Source organism: Rhinolophus ferrumequinum, chromosome 16 (genome assembly GCF_004115265.2).
Source record: "Rhinolophus ferrumequinum isolate MPI-CBG mRhiFer1 chromosome 16, mRhiFer1_v1.p, whole genome shotgun sequence".
Taxonomy (NCBI): Eukaryota; Metazoa; Chordata; class Mammalia; order Chiroptera; family Rhinolophidae; genus Rhinolophus; species Rhinolophus ferrumequinum.
In genome coordinates, this window is record NC_046299.1 from 29,356,845 (window position 1) to 29,382,239 (window position 25,395).

Consider the following 25,395-nt stretch of genomic DNA (forward strand, 5'->3'; position numbering starts at 1 on the left):
TCTGGCAAAATGAAAAGTATTGAACCCCTTTAAAAATGGCCTTGGATAAATTATGTGAAATAATGTCTTCAGGCTAGTGTGCTCCTAGCTGGAATGATGAAGGGAGAACATTATCGGGGGAAGGGTCACCTCTGTACACCACAGCACACTAAAGCTTGGGCTGAAATTAATTAAGCCTGCAATTTCCCATTTTTTAAAAAGGCATTATAAGATTATTATAGGCATTATAAGTTGTTATGTAAACACCGCTTCAAAAATCCAAGGATTCCAGCAGTAAGTACAATCTAAGTTCTACCTAAAAATCTAAAGTCAGGTAGAACACGTAACTCTAATTGTAGACAGGACCCTTTTCAAACACCTATTTAGACCACCCAGTTTCTGTAGTATTGCCAAATTCTAAAAATGTAATGAAAATTTTAAAGTCCAAAACCTACAAGCCATCAGAGGTTCAGTAAGCAGATTGTGCCATTTCAAAACTGAAAATGTGCTTGCATAAGCAAGTCACCGGGGCTAACCTTTCTGGATTGAGTCTGGCCTTCAGCTCAGAACATGGATATGCCAGGGTCAGAAATGTGACAAAACTGAGCTTTCACGGAGGTTAGCCAAGGTTCACAGGGTCATGACTGGGCCATTTTATCAGTCATGTCAGGCTCACACCCTATTGCCTAGCATAGATAAAAACTTTATCTGTCAGTTTGCTAACTCTACTCCTCCTGCCTTATTTTCAATAAAGAAAACCTGGACTCACTTATCTAAACCAGAGACTGGCCTTTCCCAGTATTGTTTTCATTGCAACTTCTGTGTAAAGGAAACACACCAATGATGTTTTGTCTCATTTTAGTCAATAACTGTCCATAACTGAAGTGACTGGCTTTGTCTTACCTAAAACCTTGACTTCAGAAAACAGTTCTGTTGGTGTGTGACAACATGGAATATGTTTATTAAACATAATAAGTTTATGGCTCAAGGTGGTATATTAGAATATAATAGTTTTCAACGTGTTACCTTTTCGAAGTCATCTTTCCCTAAAGTAAAGCAAACCCCCAATCTAAAATTAACTTTGATAGATTTTTCCAAATAGGGAATCTAAGTTACCATAGAGAAATCTACAAAGTTACCTTTGGACTAACACACATCCATATATAATATATATTTTCTAATAACTGTTACGAGAAAAAAAACAGCTAGAGTTTCTTCCTCACAGAAAGTACATATGCACAGAGGACAAAGCCATGCATGTAGACATTTAGAAATCTGATTAAACATACTAAGAACAAATATTAAACCGGCGAGTTTCTCCCCCACAGGAATCTTAAATGCAAGACAAGCACCTTCCAATTTTACTTTATTTGGAAACTATACAAAATTCATTATTTTAATACTTAAAGACTGTGGTACTGTAGTAGAGGCACATAAATATTATAATATACATTTAGAAATTAAATATAATAAAAATCAACACGACATTATGTAAAAACTCCTATGTACATTTGCACTAAGTCCAAGGTCGGGGCTTGCATGCCCATCAGGTTTCCCCCTGGAAACGGGTGAACCTCGCTGGGAGATCGTCCACAGGGTACACGGTGGGGCTGGTTTTCATTGTAGGAGGTCCATTTAGAAGCCGCCAGTCACAATGCCTGGCCAGCTCCACTGTAAATATTTTGAGAAGAATTTTTGCAAACTCTTTCCCTACACAGCTCCTAAGGCCTCCTCCAAATGGAATGAAGCTAAACCTGGATGCATCCTCAGGGTGCGGTAGCATAAATCGGTCAGGATTAAATTCCTCCTTGTTGGTGAAGATGTCTGCCACATCGTGAGTATCACAGATGCTGTAGATAACATTCCAGCCCTTGGGAATCTGGTATCCCTACAAAAGATGATGAAGTCCTGAGGGCTGACAAACTGGAATCTCACTTTCAACAACAAAAAGCTATCGCTGATATCTTTGGAGGCGTTCAGTTAAAAGAAAGGGTGGGAGGGATACAGACAGACAGACAGACAGACGACGTTCAGGTTGCTGAAACATGTGTACCCATGGGGCAGGACACTGTTATCAAAAGCATTGAGGAATTTAAGCCAATGCACAGGGAAGCGAGGGGAGATTTAAAACCACAACAAAAGGGGAAGGGGAGAACAACGTTTAACTTACATTTAATTCAAAAGTCTTAAGGGCAACCCGAAACCCTCCTGGAACTGGGGGATTCAGTCGAAGGGTCTCTTTAATAACACACCCAATGTATTTAAGCTGTTCCAAAATTTCCATGTCCAACTTGTTGTCTTGATTGCTCTTGCAAAGTAAACCCTATCAAAACAGTCATACCGAGGTGAACGGTTATTTTGTGCTCCAATAAAATCAGCCCAGCAGACGTAAACAGGGCTTAAGTGGCGACTAGACCCAAAGGGCCCCATGGTGGAAGAGTGTGAGGGGGAAACTGTGAGCAGCTAGCTAGTGACCATTTGCCTCCACCCCTTGGCCCAAATCCACTATCTATTTACAATTCCAAGAGAATGCTGCTCACCAGTTACAACCACCAAGCTTCTCCCCACCCCCACCCCCACTCACTGCCACCCACCTAGAAGTCCCCCATTCATGCCCTTGGACACACAAATCCAAGTAAGTGGAACCTATCTGAAAATCTCCAAGGTTCTGCAAAAGGTAGAGAAAGGGCAGGAATACTAGATCAAACCCTGTCGAGTGGGATCACAGCTCAAGAATCCTCCCTTTTTATTCACAAAATGAATTCTCTTTGCCCTTGGTCCTGCCCTTTAAAATACTCAGCGAAGTCAGCACACTTACTTATTGGGAAGTTGGCTAGGAAGCAGTGGAATTTCTTAAGCTAATGGGGACCCCTCTCTCCTCCCCCAGAGTTCCCTACCTTACTCTTCAGCTCCTCTCGCACTTTCTGGAGAACATGTGGGTAGAGCCCCAGGTAAGTGATCAGAGATGTGGCTGCACTGGCCGTGGTTTCATGTCCTCCAAAGAGGAGTTCGGTTGAAGATTGCTTTAGTGCCTGAAAATGGAATAAAAAGAACATTTTTACAATCTGCGTGCAATTTTACAGATGGATTATTCAGAACCCAACTGAGGGTGCTGGAGAGAAGACAAGTTTTGCTGATAGTCAAGGAAAGCGACATTTTTCACAAAATGCAAAGTCCCACTAGTTCTGCTGAAACAGGAAGGCCAGTAAAATCCCACTCCACCGGGAACGCTTGAATTAAAGCCTTAGTTATATTAATATCGCCCAAGATTATTTTCATTTTGCAAATTCCAACTTTCCTCTTAAAATCTGAAAGGGATAGGGGACTCTCCCTGTTCCGCTGCAGCCTCTTGCACAGCTCTCCGGACCCAGCTTCTCAGCCTTCGGGGTCCCATTCCTGAGGCCTGTGCAGGCCTGACCACTCAGGGAGCTAGGCCCAGGCCGGCGCTTTGAGGACTCCAGGAAACCGCACTTGGAACGCCAGGGGACCAAACTCCGCAGTGCCCTCCTGAAGCTGCCGCTCACCTGCATATTCCAGCCTCTCTCCCCTCTCCCACGAGTGTTCGATCAACAGCTGAAGAGCATCTTTGTAGCCCCCCGCCCGCCTCCGCCGCCTGCAGCCCGCAGATCTTGGCGGCGAATGTTCTCCTCGATGCGCGCGTGGATGAGGTTCCGCGCCTTCATGCCCTGAGCGCAAAGAGCGTACAGCGGTGAGTAAAGGCCCGGCAACCCGCGTCCTGGGGTCCTAGCTCTGCACCCTGCGTGCCACCCTTACCCGGTATAGCCCGCTGAAGGGCACGTCGATGGGCAACGAGAAGAGATTGCGGGTCATTTCCTCGAAGGCCTCCACCAGCTGCTTTCCGCGTCCCCGCCGCTCGCCAGCCGGGGCTCGCAGCCCAGCAGGATGCGCATGGCGATGCGGAACATAAGGCGCTTCACCTGGGGATAGACCAGGAGGCCGCGCTCGCCGCAGCTCAGCCACTGCTCCAGGCAGTTGCCCACTTCCTCGGCGATCACCGGCACGTAGCACTGGAGCGCCTCGCGGCTGAAGGCCCGCATAATCACCTGAGCCCCGAGGAGGGGAGAATGTTAAAACCGGGCCCCACCCGTCCCTCTCGCCTACCGGGGTCTCCTACCAGACACCCACCCTGCCAGACCCAAGCACTTCCCGGCTAGGAAACTAACTGGGCTGGAGAGGGTCCTAGCCGACGTCTCCTGCAACTAGCGCTCGCCCAGCATCTCTCTGCCTGAACCCCTCCGGAGAATGGGGTCCCCCTTGCGGTACAGGCGCCTCCACCTCCTCCCTCACCTTCTTGCGCTGCTTGTGCGAGGAGTCGTGCAGATTGGAAAGGCAGCCGGAGCCCCGGATGGTGCGCACCGACGCGGGCCAGTGGACCGACACCAGCCGGTGCTCCCCGAGCAAGATGCGCCTCACGTTGTCAGCGCCCATCACCCGCACCGTGGGCCGCCCGAACAGATGCGTCTTGTAGATGAGCCGTATTTCCTGCGCTTCATCTGCAGGAACTTCCTTCTCTGCGAGAGGAAAGCGGAGGAGAGAGGCGGGCGTGAGGGGGCGCCGGGGAGCGCCGCGCCTCGGGTTAGCCCTCATCCTAGCCGTAGTCACCTCCTCCGGGGGGCTCTTACCCCGGCGTCAGTGGAAGCCCGGAGCCGAGTCGGGAGAATCCTCCTGTCCCGCCCCAAGCCCCTTACCTGTAGCACCATCTGCAATGTTTCCCCAAAGAAGGGGAAGCCCATAGTTCCGGGGGGCAAAGGGAGGGCGCAGCTGCGGTCGCGGCTGCTCACGCAGTACAGGTCCCAGAGCTTAATCGCGGCCAGGAAGAGTAGCAGCGGTAGCACGAAGGTGCAGAGCGCACTGGCCAGCAGCGCCAGGAGCCCCATGGCTCACCGCGACCTCCCGCGCCACCTGCCGCCACCAGCGCCTCCGAACCCCGCCGCGCGCCAGCTTTATAGGCGGCCCCGGTTGCTGCCCACTTTACCTTGGTCAGACAAATTAGTTCACCCAAAGTTCATCTTTAATTGCGGATTGGGCCCCTGGCTCCTCCCCCCGCGAGGCGCTGCCCAAAATCTTAACCGTTTGTTCCGCGCCGAGGCAGAGGCGGCGCGGTGGCGGCTTCCTCGGAGCGCGCCTCCTGAGGCGCAGAGCTACGAGCAGCCTGCCTCCCCCATCCAAGGTGTGCGGAGCTCCGAGGTAGCGGCAGGAGCCAACCCCGGCTCCAGGGAGCGGGAACTCAAGTCTTGGGCTTCCTGGTGGTCTCTTTGGAATCCCTCCCGCGGGGTCCAACAGGCGATTCCAGCCCAGAGCTGCCTTCACTGGTTTTCCATTTACAGGCGCCGGGTGGGCCTCCCTTCCACCTGCTGGGGAAGCAAAGGGATGTGCGTTCAGGGATCGTCCAGCTGCCTTGTGCCACAGGTGGCGAAACTGAAGTCCTGCCTGAACGCAGAACAAAACGCAGGCCTCCCGACTCTTCCGAAGATCCCGCAGAAGAGCCCGCGCCCAAGACACAGCGAGAGCCTCGGGGAGTCAGGCAGGACCCGCGGATCATGGATCCCAATTCCCCAAATCCCTCAAGGAGGCCACACTCATGAAGCCTTCGAAGGTCCTACTTAAGGGTACGAGAGAGCTCCAGGTCCCTCAGGACTAGGGGCGCAAACCTGCACAACTCAGCCCCACCCCTGACGCCCCAGTGTAGGACCGCAGGGGCAATTCCTCCGCGACTCCGCAACCAGCGCTCTGCGATGCGGCCACAGCGGCCAGGATTCCGAGAATCCTGGGGCATACAGCCTCAGATAGACAGAGGGGTAGATGTCCTCAGCCCTAGCCGGATAGAGACTGAGAAAGAAAAAGGGAAGCCCTGTGGTCTGGGCTCCGAGTCCCGGCTCCATCTCTCTTGCATTACCTTGGGCAAGTCACCACACATCCTTGCGCCTGTTTCCTCCTCCTTAATTTGGAGGCGATCATTCCCGACCTGTTTATACCTTGGTGTAGTTGTGTTTCCAAAAGGGGCTTTTGGTTGCAAATACTCTTCCCAGCTCCAGGCATTACCAGAGTGACCTGAACTCAAGGCACTGGAGTCTCTCTCCTCTCTCCCGGCTTCCACCCAGCGTAAAGCCATCGGGTGAAAGGGGTGAGAGGCGCTAAACCCGAGCCTCTGAGGGCCACTAATGGGAGTGTTGGAATCCGTACTGGGAAGCGGGTCTGCTGGCCTTTGCCCAACTACAATCAGCGGCTACTGCAGCCATGCCTGGAGATCGGGCGATGCAGGAAGTGCGCGTGTGATCCCGGCTTCCTACCTGGCCGAGCCATTCCATCTCAGACCAGGCAGGGCCACTCGCTCCCTTGGTTTGAGCGCAGAACGCACCAGCGGCGCCGAAAAGGAAACATAACAATATACGTTTTTTAAAACTGAACACTGGCTCTCTCAGGAGCCCGCCACACACGCCTGGGAGGTGGGAAAACTCTTTGATCTTGGAAGCTGCTAAATACATGGCCCTCCTGCACTGGTCCTCAAAACCGGTGGTATTGGGAAATGTCTGCCGGGTCCCAGGGACTTCACAGCTCCCTAACACTTTAGGCCCAGGTCGCCACAAGGCGTGTTTCAGAGAGTCAATGTTTCCCCATAACCCTGCTTGGCGGTTCAGAGGCTCTAGAAAAGGGGTCTCTCTCCCGCTCTCATTTCTTCTAACGATCTGGTGACTGTAAACCTGTGCAGCCGACTTCTGGGCTCCGGCAGAAACCGGAGCCAGAAGTGCTAGAGGTAATTCTCAGAATCACGTCCCACCCCTTTCTGGACAGTGCCTCCGGCCGGTGAGCAAAGCTAGCGAGCGGGGGCGTGACCTGGGGCCCAGTCCCAATCCTCGGGTCTGACCCGCCTGTGACCCATGCAGGCCGGACCGTGACATCCGAGTGAACTCTGCAGGGCCACCTCGCCAAGTTCAGTGCGCGCTGGGTCACAAGATGAGCGGGATCTGAGGGCTGGAAATTGCTACGGGGTGGGATGGAGGGGGGATGTTTTAATCTATCTGCCCATCGAGACCGACCGGGGTGGTCCGGTGGGGGCGTCCAGGAGAAAGGATTCAATAGGAGAGTGGAGATCATTAAAGAACATCTTGAAGGGGGGGAAGGGGTCAATAAATTACCAGCTCAATAAAAACTTTGATCTAGAAACCTTGCCAAGCTTTCTTGGGTGGCAGTGGCAGGGGAGGGTTGGTTCACTGGAAAACAAAATGTTTCCCAGTTGTTTACAAAGCAGTCTCCCTGTGGCTAAGGGTCGGGGGTAGGGAGTAGCTTTTTTGCTGGGGCTGGGGGAGGGGAATCAGGTGAGCTAGGGCAACTAAGACCCATCTTCCCCTTTACTCCCTTCAGCCCCTTCTTTCCATCTCCTGAACACTCAGGCCTGTCTCAGGAGCAGGCCTGTCTCTATGCCTGCTGTTTCCCTCAGGTTGGGGTGCCCCTCTCCCAGGCCACCACTGGCTGGTTCCTTCCAAAGTTGAATGTCTCCTCCTCAGAGAGGTTTTCCCTGCCCACCCTGCCGAATTTAGCCCTAGGGACTCAGCATTACAGGCACGCTTGGTTTTCTTGTCAGCATTTATCACCATTGGACATATTCTTGTTCTTTGTTTGCTAGTGTATTGTCTACCTTCTTCGTGACCATATTAAGTCCAGCGGGACAAGGACCATGTCTGCTCCTTCCTCAGAGGATCTGGGGCTACTAACACGGGCTCAGGTATTCGTGAAATCACTGAAAATGATGGATCAAGGGGAAAGTAGGTAGAGTAAAATTTGAGCTGCCCCCTACAGGGGCTTATAGTTAGTACAAACCCCAGAGCTGGTAACCAGGTCTCTTGGAATCAGCTCTACTGTCAGGGCTCCTGAGAGTTCCCTCCCATGTTTCTCCTCTCCCCCAAAATCTGGTCCTCCTGCCCCACACCCTGGTGGAGCTTCTCAGGCCTGGCTGTTGTCTGTGGAACCTTAGAGAGCCCTAAGGGCAAGCCCCAGTCCTTCCACTTTTGCCAGCTCGGGCGCCTAGCCGAACCCAAGGGCTGGCGCCGGGCCTGTGCTGGGCAGTAGGTGATGAATTGCCCTGGATGGGGTTATGGTGGTGTCAGCCGGGCTCGGAAGAGCCCGCTGCGCTCTGGAGCTAAGGCCCTGCCTGAGCCTGCTGCCTTCCCCTTTCCTTCTGGCCCTGGGATCCACCTTAGCATAAGGTCAGGAGGGCACCAGCTTCCTTCTGGTTCACTAAGGGGTCAGCTAGGGCCTGGGCGGCAACTTTCTTGGCTCACCCATCGCATCCAGCTGCCCCTGCCTGTTGGAAGATGGGTGGCAGGTTGAAGCAGTTGGGAATGAAAACACTGGAGGTTCTTGGCTTTGATTTAAACATTGGTGGGAAGCTCTGTGTTGAAAAGGTCCAGAGAGAGTCTTTAAGCCAACCTAAGTATCACTATGAAAGGAGAAAGAGCTGAGCGCTAGACGGTGGACACAGGCCCAGAGGCTGGGGGGAGGGAGGTAAGTGATGGGATGGAGGAAAGCACTGGCCTAGCAGCCCAGGAGCCCATTGCTGGCTCCTCAGGTGAGTCTTTGGCCTCAGTTTCTCCTCTGTAATAGAGGAGGTGGAGGTAGTGACCTGGAAGATCCCTGCAGCCAGCTATCATGGAGGGAACTCACAGCCCAGGGCTATCCTATGCTCAGGGGGGAAGTCTCAGCAGCCTGCACCCCAGGCTGCCCCAGCTCCTGGCCCCTCTTTGGGTATGTGCTAGGATGGGTGCTTGGTGGGGGGGGGGTCTTTCCTGGGTGTCCCCTACCTCCTACTCTATGCCTTTCCACCAGGGAGCCGCTGCCCAGTTAAGCCCCAGCCTCCTTGCTCAACCGCTGCCAGGAAACTTTACTTCTTGGCCTTCCTGTTTTTGGTACATTTATCCCAAACCTCTCTGATTATGTCTCAACCTCCCATGAAAATAATCCAGCCTTAGAGACATCTCGGTATGCCTATTCTCCCCCGTATAAATGCGAAGATTAAATGAGTTCGTGAAGAAGGAATTTTTCTTTTAAGAAGTCGGCAGCAGAATCCGGTGATGTGAAGCCGCTTAGAGCCCTGGAAGCGCCCACAGTTCTGAGTTTCCGCCGAGACCGGCAGAGTGGCCACGGCACACTGAGCGGAGGCCAGTTGCCTGAGGGCCTTCCGTTGGGCGCCTTCTCGGCATGTCTTCCTATGGCCCAAAGCCAGGCAAGGGATGCGCTCCAGGCGTCCCCGCTTCCTCGCAAGGCTTGCAGGTACGGCCGTGTGCGGTGGGTCTCGGGCACGGTCCACAAGACCCAACACCCCCCCCCCCGCGGCCCCATGACCCACCCACCTTCCAGGTTTGGCGCGGAAAGGAGAGGCCGCGTAGCTTCTAACGGAGTTCCGCTCCTTCCACCCCTGCTTCGGGATCCTGGGAAGGGCTTGTGAGACTTGGTCCACGACCTTTCCCTCCTCAAGGCGCCAAGCTCACAAGAAGCACCTTCTCCCTGGCCAGAGCGCTTCTATGGTGCCGTGACGGTGGCTCGCACTCCCCCTTCCCCAGAGTCTGGCATAGAGACTCATTCAGTGACCGTTTGTTGAACGAGTGAGCGAGCACCCGACCTGGCACTGGGGAACCGCAGATGGATGGCGCTGAGTGCACCAATGCCATTGGCCAAGTCATGTCCCGCAGCACCGGGGTTCAGAGGCGTAGTCCATCTCGCGCTGCCGCAGGCGCGAGCGGGTGGAAAAAGAGCCGCAGCCCGTCCACTGGGTGCACGATGGGCACGGTCTGCATGGCAGGGAAGTCAGGCGTGGCCAGTTCCCAGCGCGCCGTGCGCACCAGCTCCACCGCCAGCAGCTGGAGCACGGCCTGCGCCAGCTCCTGGCCGAGACAGCTGCGCGCACCGCCGCCGAATGGGATATAATGGAAGCGGCCAGAGGCGCCCCGCGCATCCTCGCCCGCTGCGCCGAAGCGCTCGGGGTCGAAGCCCTCCGGTGGGCTGCGATACACCGCGGCGGTCTCGTGCGTGTCCCGGATGCTATACATCACGCTCCAGCCCTTGGGGATCTGGTAACCCTGCGGGGAGGTGAGGAGACCCGCCTGACCAGGAGGCACCAGGAAACCTGGCCTGAACCGACCCTCCACCCCGGGTGCATCCAACAGGCTTCCGAAAATTGGCAGGCTTCCGAAAATTGGCAGGAATGCAGGAACGCGGGTCTACCCGGAAACTAGGAGAGGGCTCTGCGTTCCAATCTCAGCTCCTTCTTTGGTGAGCTGTGTGACCTTGGGCTAGATACTTAATCAGTCTGAGCCTCAGTTTCTTAATTGTAAAATAACAAAACTGCCCATTTTGTTGTTGTAAGAATAGAATAACGGGTCTGATATGCATATTAGTGGTCAGTAAATGTGATATTGTTATTTATGTTTGTGTTTTGGTTTTGTCTTTTTTCTTCTGACATTAGATCAGGAGACTAAAATGTAATTCTGCACCTACCAGCTGCCTGTGCCAGACAACGCAAAAGACAGGAATCCCCATTTCTCTATGACCAGCTCAACTATAAAGCTCTTCTTTGCACTGAACTGAAAACTGTCTCTCCATCCTCCCCATCCATCAGCTGTACAATAATAATGTTCGGGTCTGGTAGTCACACTTTTAGAAGGCGCACTTAAGAATTAAACTGGGGTAGCCTTAAAATGTTGGAAAGCAGCTGTCATGTTCCCTGCACCCTCCAGCTTTTTAAACTATTCCACTTTCGGACCTGTCTTCCAACTCCCTGACTATCCTGCTTCCCTCACCTTAACAGGCTCCAGGATGCTTTCTCAGAGGCTCTCAACAGATGGAGAGATCTTGGAACCACCCAAGAGCGCGCTCTCTCTCTCTCTCTCTCTCTCTCTCTCTCTCTCTCTCTCTCTCTCTCTCTCTCTCTCTCTTTGTCTCCTCTCTGGGCCTCAGTTTTCCCATCTGGGGAAGACCTCTGTCCTCTGCTCACCCGGGTGGACCTGTGTTCCTCTCCCTCTGTTTCCCTAAGGTCTTGTGGGGCACCCCAGTGCCTGCAGAATAAAGTCTGAATTCTAATGCAGCATCCAAGACACTTCTAAAAACCTCATTAATCCACCCACCTTTGTGGGGACTGTCCCCTCTCTGTGGTGTGCTGTCTCCATCCTAACCCTTTACTGCTCCAGCTCAAATGCCAACCCCCAAAATGTTTTGGTGTCATCTAGCTCTAGAGATCACACTTCCTCACACCACAGTTTGGGATGAAGCTGTCAGCTCTGCCCCCATTTCTCTCCTTGATGAGCTCCTCCAGGACAGAATCCCAGTGCCCACGGTGTCCTGGAACCTAGGTAAGCAATGCACCACGGATGTTCTCGATGTTCCATGTTTAAAGTAAGGGTCACGGGAGGCAGTACCCACTCTGCCTGGAGCCTCCCAGCAACTGAGCTGGGGGGAGAAAGGACTGACTGCTGGAGGAGAGAGAAGTGCAGCGACATCCATTCAGGCAAAACCCTCAGTTTGGCAACGCTAGGGCTCGGCTCCTGGATGCTGCCACCGTGCCCAATAACTCTGGCCCCACCTGGAGTGTCACAGCTGGAAGGGACCAAGATAGCTTGCTTCCAGAGAGTAAATGGGGCCTGGAGTGAGGTGGAAATTGCCCAAAGTCTTAAGAGATAGAGCCAGGCCTAGACCATAACCTTGCCCAGCCCAAGCCAGCAGATCCGACCGTTAAGAGACTCTATCCTATATTTTCATTGTCCTGCTTTTCTGGAACCCCACCTTAGCCAAGGCCCTGAATATGTAACGAGGATCGGTTTCTTGATCTTGTAAGGGAGTCTGAGGGGTGGGGTAAAAACAGGACAGTGTGGGAGGCTCTCTTTGTTTGCCACCCAGACCCACTGGCTAAGAGGGGTTGCCGTGTAGAGAAAAATATGTTTTTTGACTCTAAAACTCGGCTCTAATCGAGTTGACCGACCCGCACTGCTGCCAAAAGCAGTATATGGAGTTCTTAACCTTGTTGGCTTGCCAGGCACCAGGCTTGCGCCCCTCAACCGGGTTTCTGGGGAAATGGAGCAGGGATCAACCAATTTCACAGGCCGGAAAGTGGAGGCTGTGAGAGTGGAAGAGGAGACAGGCAGTCCTAATATCCCCAACCCACCGCTGGGCGCGGAAGGGGGACGGCGCGGGGGGGGGGGGGGGGGGGGGGGGGGGGGGGGGGGGAAGGGTGAGGGGAGGGAGACGCCCCGCAAGAAGCAGGGGGCCGGCTTAAGGGGGTGGGGCCAGAAGGCTGGCGCAGGGTAGGGGGGGCGGCGCACTTACATCGAGTTCAAAGGTGCGCAGCGCGGTGCGGTAGCCCCCAGACACCGGCGGCAGGAGGCGCAGCACCTCCTTGACCACGCAGTCGACATAGCGCAGACGGCCCAGCGCCGCGAGGTTGAGGTCTGGCTCGCAGCTGCAGTCGGGCCAGGGCCCCGCGCCATTCCCTGCAGCCCCTGGCGCGCAGCTGCACGCGTGCCCCAGCCCTTGTGCCTCTAGCTCCTGCTGGATCTTGGCGATGGCTGCAGGGTGCTGCAGTAGCAGCAGGACGAGGGACGTGCTGGCACTTGCGGTGGTGAAGAAGGCAGCAAAGAGGAGCTCCACAGCAGACTCCTGCAAGACAGCCCAGGAGGCGCTGAGTCTTGTCAGTGGGCCCTGGCCTCCTGGCCCCAGGGCTGAGATGCAAAGGGCCCAAATTGACCGATGTGCAAAGGCCAGAGAACCAGGATGTGCCACTGTGGTGGCTACGTGCGCGGGTCCCAGAGTCGACTGCATCGGGAAGGGGCATATAGCAAGGGGCAAAACCAGAATCTAGCCACTTTCTTTGGGAAAGTTCCCAGAGATAATACTAGAACCTTCTTCTGTGTGTTGTGCTTAGTGCTGTAAGTGTATGAACTCATTGGATTTTTACCCCAGTTCAACGAGGCACAATTACAGCCCTCTTTTGACAGGGTTGGAAACTGAGGCTCAGAAAGGTGCTCAAAGTCCCTACAGCCAGTCAGGCTGAGAGCCCAGTGCTCTTAACCGCCCTGTGGTGTCTGCAACCCCAGCTGGACGTCCTGACAGTGACTGCAGTGGAACTGAGGAAGGCACCTGCAGCTGCTACCCCAGCCTCACATCAATACAGTCTTCATGGCTCCTTCCTCCCACTTAGTGGAGTGGTCTCCGTGAGCCACTAAACCGCTCAGTGATTTGCATTGCCCAGGAAGAGCAGAGGAGGGACCTGCAGGTTTTATCCTCCAGGCCCCAGCCCTCACCGTCCGCCTCTGTCCTCCCAACTACCTGGTCTTCCTTCTTGCAGCTCCCACAGCATGTGTTTATACACTGATTTGTGTGATCACAGTATGAAGGTGTACTCCTCCCCTCCTGCACCTCAAGGGCAGGGACTGTGCTTTGATCACTTTTCAATCCCCAGTCCCAACATAGAGCCTGAGACCCACTAGGTACATAATATTTGGGGAATGAATGACGTGGTCCAGGCTAAGTGCCTGCCCTGCACAAGATGGGGAGCCAGGACAGAGACCTTAAAGCCAGCCCCAACCTCTTCCCTGGCGAGGCCTTGCCTGTCTGCCTGCCGGCCTGCCCTGAATCCCAGACCACAAATGAAGATTCATGAGTAGTGGGTCTCTTCCTGAGAAGCTGGGACCCCCATCCCCAGCTCTGTCAAATCATCCATTCCATTCCGTACCACTCCTCTTTACCATCCAGAACAGTTCATACACACGGGCTCCCCCAGGACTCTGGAGTCCACTGCTCATCTACTTCTAACCCCCTTGACTCTCCCAGACTTTACAACCACTCAGGAATCAGGGTAGAGATTATTAGCCCCATTCTCAGAGAAGAAACAAAGGCTGAGACCCAACCTTCGAGGCTGGTGGAAAGGGGAAATCAAGGCCCAGAGAATGGATGGGAGTTGCTTTTGGAAGGACTGTGGTGTTCCCATTTCTAACTTTCTCCTGTCCAATCTCTCCACTCTTTTTTGGGTTCTCACGCAGGTCCTGGGGGCCATTCAAAGCTTCCCCCCACCTCCACTGCATGCACTCTATGTGTCCATGGGGAGCGGTTCCAATTCTCTGGGAGATCTCGCAGTGGTCAAACAGACAGGTAGAGGTGCCAGGTGCCAAGATGCCTCCTGGGAGGAGAGTATTGATTTCTGGGAGGATGAGGGGAACTTCCAGGAGGATGTGAAGTTTGACCCTGAGCCCTTAGGGTTTCCAGAGAAAAGACGTGAAGAGGGCTTCATAGACATGAGGACAACAGAGGCAAAGGCGTGGAGTGACAGAGAAGGGGGAGAGGCGAGCGGAGCTGTTTATGGCCAGAACCGGTAAGGAAGGGCCTGGGATCCAAGCCTTTATTGCTCCCACTGAGAGAGATGGCAACTGGCCCAAGGCCGCAGAGCAAGTGCTTGTGGCTGAGCCATAACTGGAACCCAGATCGCTTTTTTCCCCCTCCGGGCCTGTGGCTTAAAGTGGGGCCAAACAGGACATTGCTCTGGGGACGCAGCATATGTGTGGAGACCTGTTAAGAATGCAAAAGAGGGGAGAAGGAGAAACTTCCTTCACCTACCTTCAGCTCCTGTACTGAAAGCTCATGGCCCAGCTCCCTAGTGCCGTGGATAATCATGGCCAAAGCGTCGTCTGGCTCCCCGGCCTTGTCTTCATGAAACTTCTCTGCAATGGCCTCCTCCAGGTGCTGATGCAGCTGGTCCCGTGCCCGGATGCCCTGTTGCGCGAGGAGAGAAGGGAGGTGGGGCCCGAAGGCTGAGAGGGCCACACTTGGGCACCTACCCCTAAAATCTTCCCATGGCTGCTCTGGTTCTGCTGAGTTCCTGGTGTGAACAGTTTCCCAGCTTCCCACATAGTAGGAGCTTAATAAATGCTCAGGAACTTGTCCACTCTCCCTACATATCATTCTGTCTTGATTATCACAAGCTCCCTTTGAGGCAAGCAAACAGTTGCTGTCGTCCTGAGGAGAGAATACTGAGGCTTAGAGGGGACAAATGATTGCCCAGAGTCACACAGCTGTCAGTGCGCATACCTGGCACAAAGTCATGGAGGTGGAGCCAGCCCATTGCCCTTCCCCTGCACTGGGCTCAGGCAAGGACAGTGGGCACCAGTGCAGAGAGCAAGGGACCCTTTGATGCATCCAAAAAAGCTCTGGCTTAGAGGAGGCAATTGGAGGTTTTAAGCATTAGCTTCTGTAAGGGCTTAGGCAGGAGGGCCCAGATGGCCCTCCAGGGCTGAGGGAGCAAACAGGGCAAAAGCATTTCAGCACTTGAGATTTGTAGTCAAAGGAGATGGGGTTCAAACCCTGCCTCTGCCCATACTAGTTGTGTGATCTTGGGTAAGTCATTTAACCTCTCTGAGCTTCAGTTTCTTCAACACAATAAGAACACTTTGCAGGCTGAGAGAATTGAGTCATGAAATTAAACAAGGTGATCAGCCCATATGATGTCCCTTTATACATAACTATTACTTTTATTCAGGTGACTGAAACCCAGTGAAAAGACCCGGCACATGGAGAAAGGAAAGGCGGGATGGGGTTTCCTAGCTGCTCTCTGGGCCTGGCCCTTAGCTCTGAAGTCTGAAGAGGCCGCGGTTCTCTGATCCGGAAACTAGCGGGCCCGGGGCCTCGGGCGGGGAGCCGGCACCCACCCCTCTCCAACCCCGGCTGGCGCCGGGCTGGGCCGGGGGCGTGTCTGCGGCCCTAATGCTCCCATCCGTTCCGCAGCCATCCGGGCTTCCAAAGGGGCGTTGGAGGCCTGGCCAGGAGGCGCCGCTCTGGGGAGGGGCTGGGCCGATTGGCCAGGCGCCCGCCACCTAGACCGAAGTCAGGAGGCCCGCAGCTGATGCGGCCAGAGCACGTCCCGTCAGGCGTGTCAGGCGTCGCCCAGAGATGGTGTGTGGCCTGCCTCGGGTCACACAGCGAGTCAAGACAGAGGCCAGCCCCAGCGCCCACCGCCACACCATGCCGCCTCCCCTCCCTGGGTCGTGACTCTGTCCGCCAGCAGAGATGACTTGTGGGGCACGCTGAGGGAACCTAGTTTTGGTCTGGGAGACCCTCCCACGCCGGTAACCCCAAGAGGAAGGTCTAGAGCTGGTGAGGCAGTACCTTGCGCAGGCCGCTGAAGGGCACGTCCAGGGGCAGCGAGAAGAGGTTCTCCACGAACTGCTCGAAGGTCCGGGCCAGCTCCGCGCACTGCGACTTATCCAGCCGTAGCCCCAGTAGAATGAGCGCGGCCATCCGGAAAGTGAAGGCTTTGGTGGCCTCGTAGACCGCAACTGGCCCGCGAGTTGCGCACCAGGAGCGCACCTCACACCGCAGCGCCCCCTGCAGGCGGGGCACGTAGCGCTCCAGGGCCCGGCGGCTAAACACTCGTGCCAGGACCTGTGGGGAGCACAAGGGGTCAGCCCTGGCCAGCTGTGGTCCGGCCTGCTCTGCTTGGCGATTCCAGAGGAGCCAGAAAGCCAGTGTTGGGCCCTTCCTCCTCTTCTAAGTGGCAGGGACCTAAACTGTTGGCTGTTGCACTCGCAGTTCCCTCTAGCACTTCTCTGATGTATACAGCCCCTCCCATCCATCCAGGTTCCAGCTGCCTTCTCCTCCAAGAAGTAGTCCTTAACCTCTCTCCAAGTTTGAGTTTCCAGTGCTTCTGGTATCAGTTACAAAATATCGGAGATGAAAGTCCCAGTCCTGGCCTTATAAACTGAAGCCGGAGAAGATAAGAAACTGGTTCAAGGCTACCCGCTCGTTAGCCAGGGGTCCCGGCCAGGTTCACAGTGTACCCCTAACACCTAGCTCTGGTTTGGCTCACAGCAGGTGCCCGAGAACCGCGGGTGTGACGTCCCGATGGCCCCTTCTTTGGTTTTGGCTCACCTTGCGCCGCTGCCGGTGTGGCTCGCCAACCGCGCCGAGCAGTGTATGCGAGCCCAGTAGGATGTGCGCGCTCTGCGGCCACTGGCTGCGCACAAGGCGATGCTCGCCCAGCAGGATAGTGCGCACATTCTCAGCGCCGCTCACGCGGATCACTGGTCTGCCCAGCAGGTGCGTCTTGAACACTGTCCCGTAGCGCTCTCGGCGGGAGCTGTGGAAGCGCGAGCCCTGCAAGCGAGGAGCCGCGAAGAACGCTGGGGGGCCGCTAGCGATCCAGCCCAGGCCTCCCAACTGCCCCACGATAACAACTCCCTGCTCCAGGCTGGCGCGTTACTCTTTACAAAAGTTTCCAATGGGCCTTTCGATACCCCATGGGAATTGTAGATGCCCCTGTTCCTATTGGTGAGATGAGGAAACTGAGGCTCAGAATGAGCGCCCAAGAGCTCACGGCTGAGAACTGCCCGACTCCAGGTTGTATGTCTGCAGGACGGGGTGACATGCTCCTCAGACTCCTTCCCAGAAAACCTCTGTTCACCCCCGCGTTGTGTTGGGATGTGTTTTAAGATGTGTTAGGGAGAACTCCGGTGACAGTCCTTCCGAGGGAGCAGCTGGGCAAAGGCGAGGGTAGTGTATGCTCCCTGGGGTCCTAGGCAACGGGAAGGGACTAGCTACGAACTTTGGGGGCATTGAGAGTGAGGAGGATCCAGCCAGGGAAGAAGGGGCTGTACGGGGTAAGGGGCACGACATACTGCTCACCTGAACTAACCAGTGCAGCGTTTCGCCGAAGAAGGGCCAGCCCATGGAGCCCTTGGGCAGGGGCAGGGCGGAGGCACGGTCTCGGCTCAGCGTCCAACGGAGGGTCCATAGGTGCTGGGCCAGGCTGAGCAGCAGACCCGCGCACAAGAGAGCGGTGCCCGCCGCCCCCAGCACCGACAGGCAGCTCAGCCCGCAGGGGAACATGGTGAGCCTGTGGTGGCCAGGTCACTCAGAGAGCACTTGGAGAGCAGGGGAAGCAAGAGCTGGGGCGCAGGCGGCGCGCAGTGCTCACCTGTTCAGTCCGGAAAGGTCCCGGGGTTTGGGGGCCAAACCCGAGTGTTATAACCTCGGGCAAGGACTTCGCTCTCAAAGCCCAATGGCAGTGGAAGGTGGCAGTGACCATGCGCCCTTAGGGAACGTGCCTTTCTCTAGGCCGGCACGCTCAGGGCTTTTCCTCGGCGGGGTGTTGGCTGCCTCTGACGGACCGCTCACGCCCGGGCATCCGCGGGCACCTCCCACCTCCGCCCACGGCCAGGACTCCTTTGATAAAAGCAGCGAGGGCGGGCAAAGAGAGGAGCTACTCACCAGTGCTGCCAACCTGGGCTGTGATCACCACCGGGGCTGCAGACCCCCGCCCCACCTCTGTTTCTCTCCTCCCGTCTGTTAACCCTTCTCGGCCCACCCCAGACACATTTATATACATACTGGCTCCCTCCCTACGGACTGATGCCGACTTACACGATGTGACGCGTCCATGCATATTTAAAGCGCTCCACGCAGAGTCACTATTGGAGGTGGTGGACAGCGGCGCTCACTTAGCGGCTAGGAGCAGGGCGTGGCAGCCGCCGGGGTGAGCCCCGCACAGATCCCCCACCGGGCCTGAGGGTTCGCGGCAGAACTTCCTGGCTCCACGCAGGAGCTCCGTGGTAGGCGCAACGAGAGCACTGAGCTAATGCGCTCTCTTTGGGGTCCCCACCCTCGAGCTTCTAGGTGCCCCTTCCCCTCCCGGTGCTCCAAGGCTAAGGGCTGGCGTTTCTCCCATTTGCTGTTCGCCTTTGGATGCCAGCCTCGGCATCATCGCAAAAGCTTGTTAAGGACAGCCGGGGTCGAGATGCTCCGACATCGCCCACCCCTCCCCGGTCTCTGATCTACTTCAGGAATCCTTCAAAAGATAGTAGTGTCTGTCATTGCTGCGCAAAGCCCACATGGAGCAATATCCCCAGGCGCCTTTCGGGTCTCAAGGACCGAATTCACCGTTTCCTCCCCCTCCCCCTTCCCCTTCCCTATCCCCCCAGTCTACATAGTTGCTCGTGGGTCTCTTTGAGTCCCGTCTGAGGGCTCCAAATACCCCAGGACTCGAACGTCCCTGTCCCTACAGTGCAACCAGAGGGATGTGGGAGTAAAGTGTAGCGTCTTTGTTATTACTGAGAAGAGTAAAGGGACCTCAAGACCATCCCAGCTGAGGACCCACAGTGGTCTGCTACAAAACAATGCAAAAGTAGCGTCTCTCCGAATCCCCGACGCCTGGCCAAAGCCAGGGAGACATCCTGAGTGCCCTGGAGGGCTGGGTAATGCACGCGAGGGGCAGCCACATTCCAGTCTTCAAAGAGAGCTAACTGTTCAAGGCTCCTCTTGTAACTTCTAAAAATTACCATGTTTTCCATGCAATAGTTTTTAAAGTGTGAAATACCTTAGGCTAATAGTTAACAGAATAAATGTTTATTTTCTTAGTTTTGATGACACCTCCATTCAAATAACTAGGGAATAATAGCTTTTCTGAAGGAAGCAGTTGTTTTAAATCAGGAAGCTCTGAATAGATGCAATAGCAACTCATTTTCAACAACTTGCTCAACCTTTTTAATATTTCAGCACAAAATCAAGAAATATACATACATATAATCTTTACACTTATTTTACAGAGTCAAGGATAAGTTTCTTATAGGCATAAATCCTGAAAATGCAAAAGGAGTATTCAGCATAAATACAATGAAGAGAAAGTTAGGGATTGGATTGATGTTACCATTTGGACCACGGTAATTTACACAAAGGGAAATGTACATTGGTTTTAGGTTTTCCAGAGTTCATTTGGTTTGGCTTGTTTCCACAGTGAGGATATGGTACTGAGATCTGCTATTTGGAGAAAGTAACCTGACCCCTGTGGTAACTGGTGTGTGTAGGAATATATCTCTACTCTCACACAAGCTGCACCTGAAGTGGTTAGCCCCACTTAGTTCCTGTCCTCTCTTTTAACTTGAACCAAACCAAACCAAATAAATCCTAGACTGGGGTCAGCTACAAACAATATAGTTAGAAATATAACCCTGCTGCACAGAAACAACACTGCATCTTTAGAAAATCCAAAAACTTGTCTTCGTGTTCAGAACGATTAAATTAAACCACCCAAGGAGAAAAAATAATTCACATTTTTACTGAGTTAAATCAAGTTTGATTGCAGGGAACTTTAAAGATTTGTCTATCTCCCCTTCAGAATCAGCAGAATTACAAAATTTTTGTCTACTTAAACCATATAGAGGTGAAAGTGAAAGCTAAAAGAAAATGATAGTGAAGTACTCCCATATCAGACATGACTGCATTACAAAACCAGATACTGATGAAAAAGAAAGAAAAATTCAAGTCTGAATACAAAAAAATCGTTATACGTAGGGGCATAAGTTTTTCTAACATATTTACAATCAGTTTCATATACAATTTTTTACCTGATTTATATATTTTTTAAAAGTGAAAATATTAATGTCACATTTTCCATATACAAAATAGTATTCAATTATTTAAAAATCCATACAAATGATATTTATTATTGTCTCTTGTTTGAGCTCTCCTCAGTTTCTCTTCTCTATTGTATTTTTGAATTCTGCAAACAAATTACTGTTATAGCCAGTGTCTGTTAGAGACCAATGTTGAATCACGAATTTGATATCAATGAGTGCAAGCCATGTGAAGTCTATGTGTGATGGGACATACCATTCACCAAACTTCTCAGCTGTTTCATGACTGTCTCTATCAACTTCTGTTTGTCTCGATCATTCTTCCTGAACTGAGCAAATATATTGTTCTTTTTGCTAGTATCCTTCACCCTAGGAATACATGTGAATGAAGAAGCTTAGTAAAAGGAAATTAATAGCTATGCTGTCACAAGTAAAATATCTTGGCATGCTCTGAATTACCTCACACTAACTCTATGCTTGAAAAACATATTTCAAAGAAAATAGGTACTAACAAAACTACAGAAATAAAAACCACACAAAAAACTAGCAGCTGTAGTTTACATTCTATATGAAGCGGTGTTTTTGCATTATTATGCAAATCTAAAGTATGTTAAGTTTTCTAATATTATACTATTTTCTAATATAATTCCATAAAGTATACTAAAATACATACCCTCTATGGACTCTGCAAATCACATTCATAGCAAGACAGGTGAAAGGAAAAATAACATTAGAAAATTTAAAGCAGCAGTTGTTTTTGCCTCAGTGGTGTTTCATGGTATTGTAAAATAAATTTACATGTATTTTAAATAGTTCCTTTTTCCTCTCAAATCAGTACACCACAGATATTTTGAAAAGTGAGAAAATAATACACACTTTTAATTCAAAAATTGAAAAATTTAATAGTAATACTTAAAAAGAAATATGATTGTGTAAAAAGAAAATCTGCCACATAATTTGAAGGAAAATACCTAAATGTGTGTTATTTTCAGTTGGTCAAGATGCACCAGTAAATGTCCTGTTCCTTCAGTTTTTACTATATTATTTTTCAAATTACATACTTCTTTACCTGCAAAGAATCCAAGTCCATACTGGTGGGATTTTGACAGGACTTACTGGTAGCAAACATTCCAATTCTTAGCCATATTTTACAAAATACTTTCTTTTCTATATTATAGTATTTTTAAAAAATTGTTCGAATTCTCACTTGTAAACATATTTCTAAGGCCAATTAAGCCTGCTTACTGAGGATACAATAGGAAAAATGTTTTGTTCCTATCAACATAAACAGAAATCTCATAAAACTACATCAAATTACTGTTATTACACCAATACTGAAGGGCAAGAAAGAGGCTTAGGTTTTGGTCATTAAAATGGACTGAGCAAACATTTCTCTTTTGATGAAAATATCCAGTTCTTCAATTATCACTGAATCACAAAATGCTAAAATATTAAGCGAAAAAGTTTTCAAACATACTCACTTCTCCAAAAGAGTAAGAGCTGTGTTTGGATTCACCCGGAGGTACTTAGAAGCTGGCTGTCCATAATCAGCTAGATAAGTAGACCAATCCCAAACCATAAACAGGTCAAGGAGCTGCGGAAGATGGGGAAAATATTAAACCAACTTTTCACTATTTACCTACAGCTAATACATAAAGTATACACCACTCTTGATCCATTTTAATATGACCTGCTTCTTAGACAGAATAGAATAAGGAAATTCATTTTTAAAACTTCATTAACACACTTTATAACCAAAATAGTACATACTATCTTTTTACTTTTGACATTACTAAAATTGTCAGGGGTTGCTTTTCTAATAAAGCACTTGGTTGCATTTTCAAATAATTGTAAAATAATGAAAACATTCTTATTATATTAACACACTGAGGTACAGAGATTTAATTTTTATACATTATTCAGTTCATACTCAAATTTAATTAATAAGGTTTGGTGCTACTAACTGAAGTATTTTAAAGAACTTAAATTGAACCTTTTCTCTTAGAGGTTAAGTATGTTTACCTTTCTAAGAAGCCATTTGCACCTAGACTTTCCCAAAGTAATTTAAACCAAAAGCTCAGATAATCTCAATTAAGTGCATTAAACAACCTCTGCTGGATTCTCCCTGGTGATAGATCCTCAGTAGTATTATGAAATGAGGTCTTCAGGACTCAGCATGTTAACTCTAGGCGATCATTTTGTATAAACAAACAACAACAAAAAAGAAACCCTCTTGTTTTCCGTGCTGTTTTAAAATTGACTATTTGCTTTATAATCTCCAGTTAGAACTGTTGTCAAATATGGAAGTAATCTTTTAAAAGCAATGCTATACCTAAACCAAAGCACCAAACTCCTTATCCAACTTTAAAACCCTAATCCCCTTTAAGCCATTTAAAACCAACTTCCTATCCCCATTCGAATTGTTTCAGAAAGCTAAATGCTTTACTTACTTACCTTCCTTCAGTTTTTATATTATTCTTTCTTTTTGTTTTAAACTCACTTTATACATAAAGAGTATATTGCTTTTGCTTTTGAATGAAGGAAGCATTTGCATTTACTCATAGGATATGTGAGAGTTTGGATAAAACCTATAGGGTGGTTAAAATCTAAAGAAAGGTTACAAGAAATCAGCTCTCTTCCTTAGGAAGGTAATGGACTTATTTGTCTCTTTTCCCATTCGACGTATAGCTATTAATAGAGCATTTCTTGTAAAAAGAGGAAAATTGTATCAAGATAATATTAACTACTAATATTAAAAGCTACTTTGTTCTCTTTCGGACATTCTAGGGCATACCAAAATTTAAAACACTAGTACAGAAACTACACTGATAGAATGAAAAGAATATACTGTCTAAAAAAGGAAAGGGAACTTATTTAAAAATCTGTTTAATTTTTGACTGTTGTAACAAGTACATTTTTCCTTTCACAAGGAGGAGAAGTTACTTTCATACACACTGGTGGTGAAAATGTAAATTGGTGTAACTTCCCTGGAATGTGATTTTGCAATATGTTTTTAAGAACCTTATAAAAATGGCCATTCCCTGTGACTCAGCAATCATACTTCTAGGAATCTAATTTCAGGAAACAATAGTAAAGGTGTACAAAAATTTATGAGCAATGATATTAGTCTCAAAAATATTATTTATCAAAAAAACTGAAGAAAAAAACCCTGAGAACAGGCTAAATCTCAGTATTAAAATAATGATTAAGCAGTGAGGTAAGACAAATATGTAGTTATTAAAATCGACATCTGCACAGAATTTTAAATAGCTTGGGAAGATGCTTATGATAAATGTTGCTACTAAAATGACATAAAAACCCATCAAAAAAGACTGGAAGAAAATTTGAGAAAATGTTAAGAATGGCTGTTATTTGTGTGGTGGAATTATGGATTAATTGTTATTGTCTTCTTTATGGTCATAATATTCTACAATGGATATGTATTAACTCAAGAGTTAGAAATAATGTTTACATATTTATATATTAAAATAAATTTTGATTAACGAACGCGCCTCACAGAGTTGTTAAACAAAAGCCTCATTTTGAAGGATCCCTCTTTCAGGTATGTGTTTGCAGAACTGTGTGTGGGCATGCGCGCAGTCAGCAGAAAGAAACACTTAATAACTGTATACTGGCTGTAATCTCCTTTTCTTTCCAAAAGGCATTGGCAACATGACCTTTGGGATTTGCAAGAGGAAGAGGCTTTAAAATAAGTCTGTTTTTCTCTGGTGCTGATCTACCCCCAGGTGGGAAAGGAGGAGCCCACTTAATTAATTTAAAACCTACACCAACTCCAACTGTGAATACAGAACTGGTTCTTTTACAGCACAAAAACAGATTTCCTAGATAAAGAAATATTATGTTTACAATTTCCACATATGGTCAGAGACCCCTACGCAAATCGCTTATCTTTGGAAATTACAGGAACCACAAAATTTAACCCACCTGTCCACATGTAGACAAATCTAATCTACATGTTTTCAAATTTACACTAATACTTTGCAGAAATATTGTGCAGAGTTAACTTGTAGCTTTCTGTGGGAATTTGCATAAATCTGTGCATTAATGGTTAAGGACTGTATTACCAATGTGGATTAAAGAGCCAAGGATCTAGAGAATATTCATTTATTTATTCACCAGATATTGAGTGCCCACCTCTAATGAGCTGGCTTCTGTGGTAGGCACCAAAGTATTGAACGCATCAACATTCCTGTCCTCAAAGAGTTGACATTATAAATGGGGACAGTGGAGAGGCAGACAGTTAACAAGGAAACAATATTTTGATGAAAAATATTATAAAAATTATAAAGAAAAAATTATAACATGAAAGAATTATAAAGAAAACTATTCACACAAAATCCCAATAATTTAAACTACAGTAACACAGGAGGAAGCGACTGTCAATTTAATATTAAGTAAGATAGAAACTACTGATTTATGTAGGAGCTAGGGACTGCTTGCTCATTATTCTCAGCCCATGAATCTAGTGGCTGTAGACTTGAGCACCATTTCAGTGTTTATGCCCCAAAGGACACATGGATGTAGGTGGAGAGGAAATATGAGGCCAGCATGCTGATCTCATATTCAGATTTCTCATTTTTATGTGTGTAAGGATTTTTCAAATGCATAATATTGCATTTAATAAGTAAATAGAAAGAAACTTCACAAAGCTAGGCAAGAAGACTCATAAAATGTGTCCAACGGAGTGTAACTACTCAGTAGATACACAAGAAATAACTGACTGACAATGCCAGACCACTATTCCAAGTTTACTTGGGAGCTTTTTTCTTAGGCTTCATGAGTTCAAAAAATGAGCACCCTACAGCTACTGTGGTTTATGCTGACAGCTCTCTGAAAAAGGCCAGTGCTGGCCTGCAAGCAAACTCGGGCAAGTGAATGCGGTCAACTGACTTCCTTCCTTCTGCCTCTCCCAGGCTTTAACTGGAGCATTGGTAAAGAAGATACAGTCCTTCACAATAAAGCATTGGGTCTAATGTTGAATGAGTTAAATGTT

At 49.9% G+C, this 25,395-nt stretch overlaps 3 protein-coding genes across 9 annotated transcripts in view; all 3 read right to left on the minus strand.

Annotated features, from left to right (window-relative positions):
• Positions 1-1,232: 1,232 nt before the first annotated feature.
• On the minus strand, positions 1,233-5,166 carry LOC117035782 (cytochrome P450 26A1). The gene is given in 11 exon segments (XM_033129803.1): positions 1,233-1,867; positions 2,150-2,302; positions 2,877-3,019; positions 3,513-3,567; positions 3,569-3,613; positions 3,615-3,665; positions 3,754-3,836; positions 3,839-4,043; positions 4,288-4,472; positions 4,475-4,511; positions 4,689-5,166. Coding segments are annotated over 11 exon segments (1,488 nt in total). The 5' UTR covers positions 4,878-5,166; the 3' UTR covers positions 1,233-1,525.
• Positions 5,167-9,546: 4,380 nt separating this feature from the next.
• Positions 9,547-17,859, minus strand: LOC117036326 (cytochrome P450 26C1). The gene is made up of 6 exons (XM_033131148.1): positions 17,656-17,859; positions 16,903-17,127; positions 16,141-16,416; positions 14,596-14,751; positions 12,313-12,642; positions 9,547-10,073 (listed from the first exon to the last, which is right to left on the minus strand). The coding sequence occupies exons 1-6, from the start codon at positions 17,857-17,859 to the stop codon at positions 9,696-9,698; spliced, it is 1,569 nt and encodes a 522-aa protein (XP_032987039.1). The 3' UTR covers positions 9,547-9,695.
• Positions 17,860-19,471: 1,612 nt separating this feature from the next.
• The window catches only part of EXOC6 (exocyst complex component 6), a 172,856-nt gene continuing 166,932 nt past the window's right edge, over positions 19,472-25,395 (minus strand). For 3 of the 7 annotated variants that reach the window (XM_033130775.1, XM_033130780.1, XM_033130778.1), the window contains exons 21-23: positions 21,863-21,975; positions 21,055-21,066; positions 19,472-20,750 (exon numbers count right to left, since the gene is read on the minus strand). In XM_033130775.1, coding sequence (XP_032986666.1) covers positions 20,618-20,750; positions 21,055-21,066; positions 21,863-21,975 — 258 coding nt within the window. In that variant the 3' untranslated portion in view covers positions 19,472-20,617. The remainder of the gene's footprint in view (positions 20,751-21,054; positions 21,067-21,862; positions 21,976-25,395) is intronic. The other 4 variants (XM_033130779.1, XM_033130776.1, XM_033130774.1 and 1 more) reach the window with 3 other exon arrangements.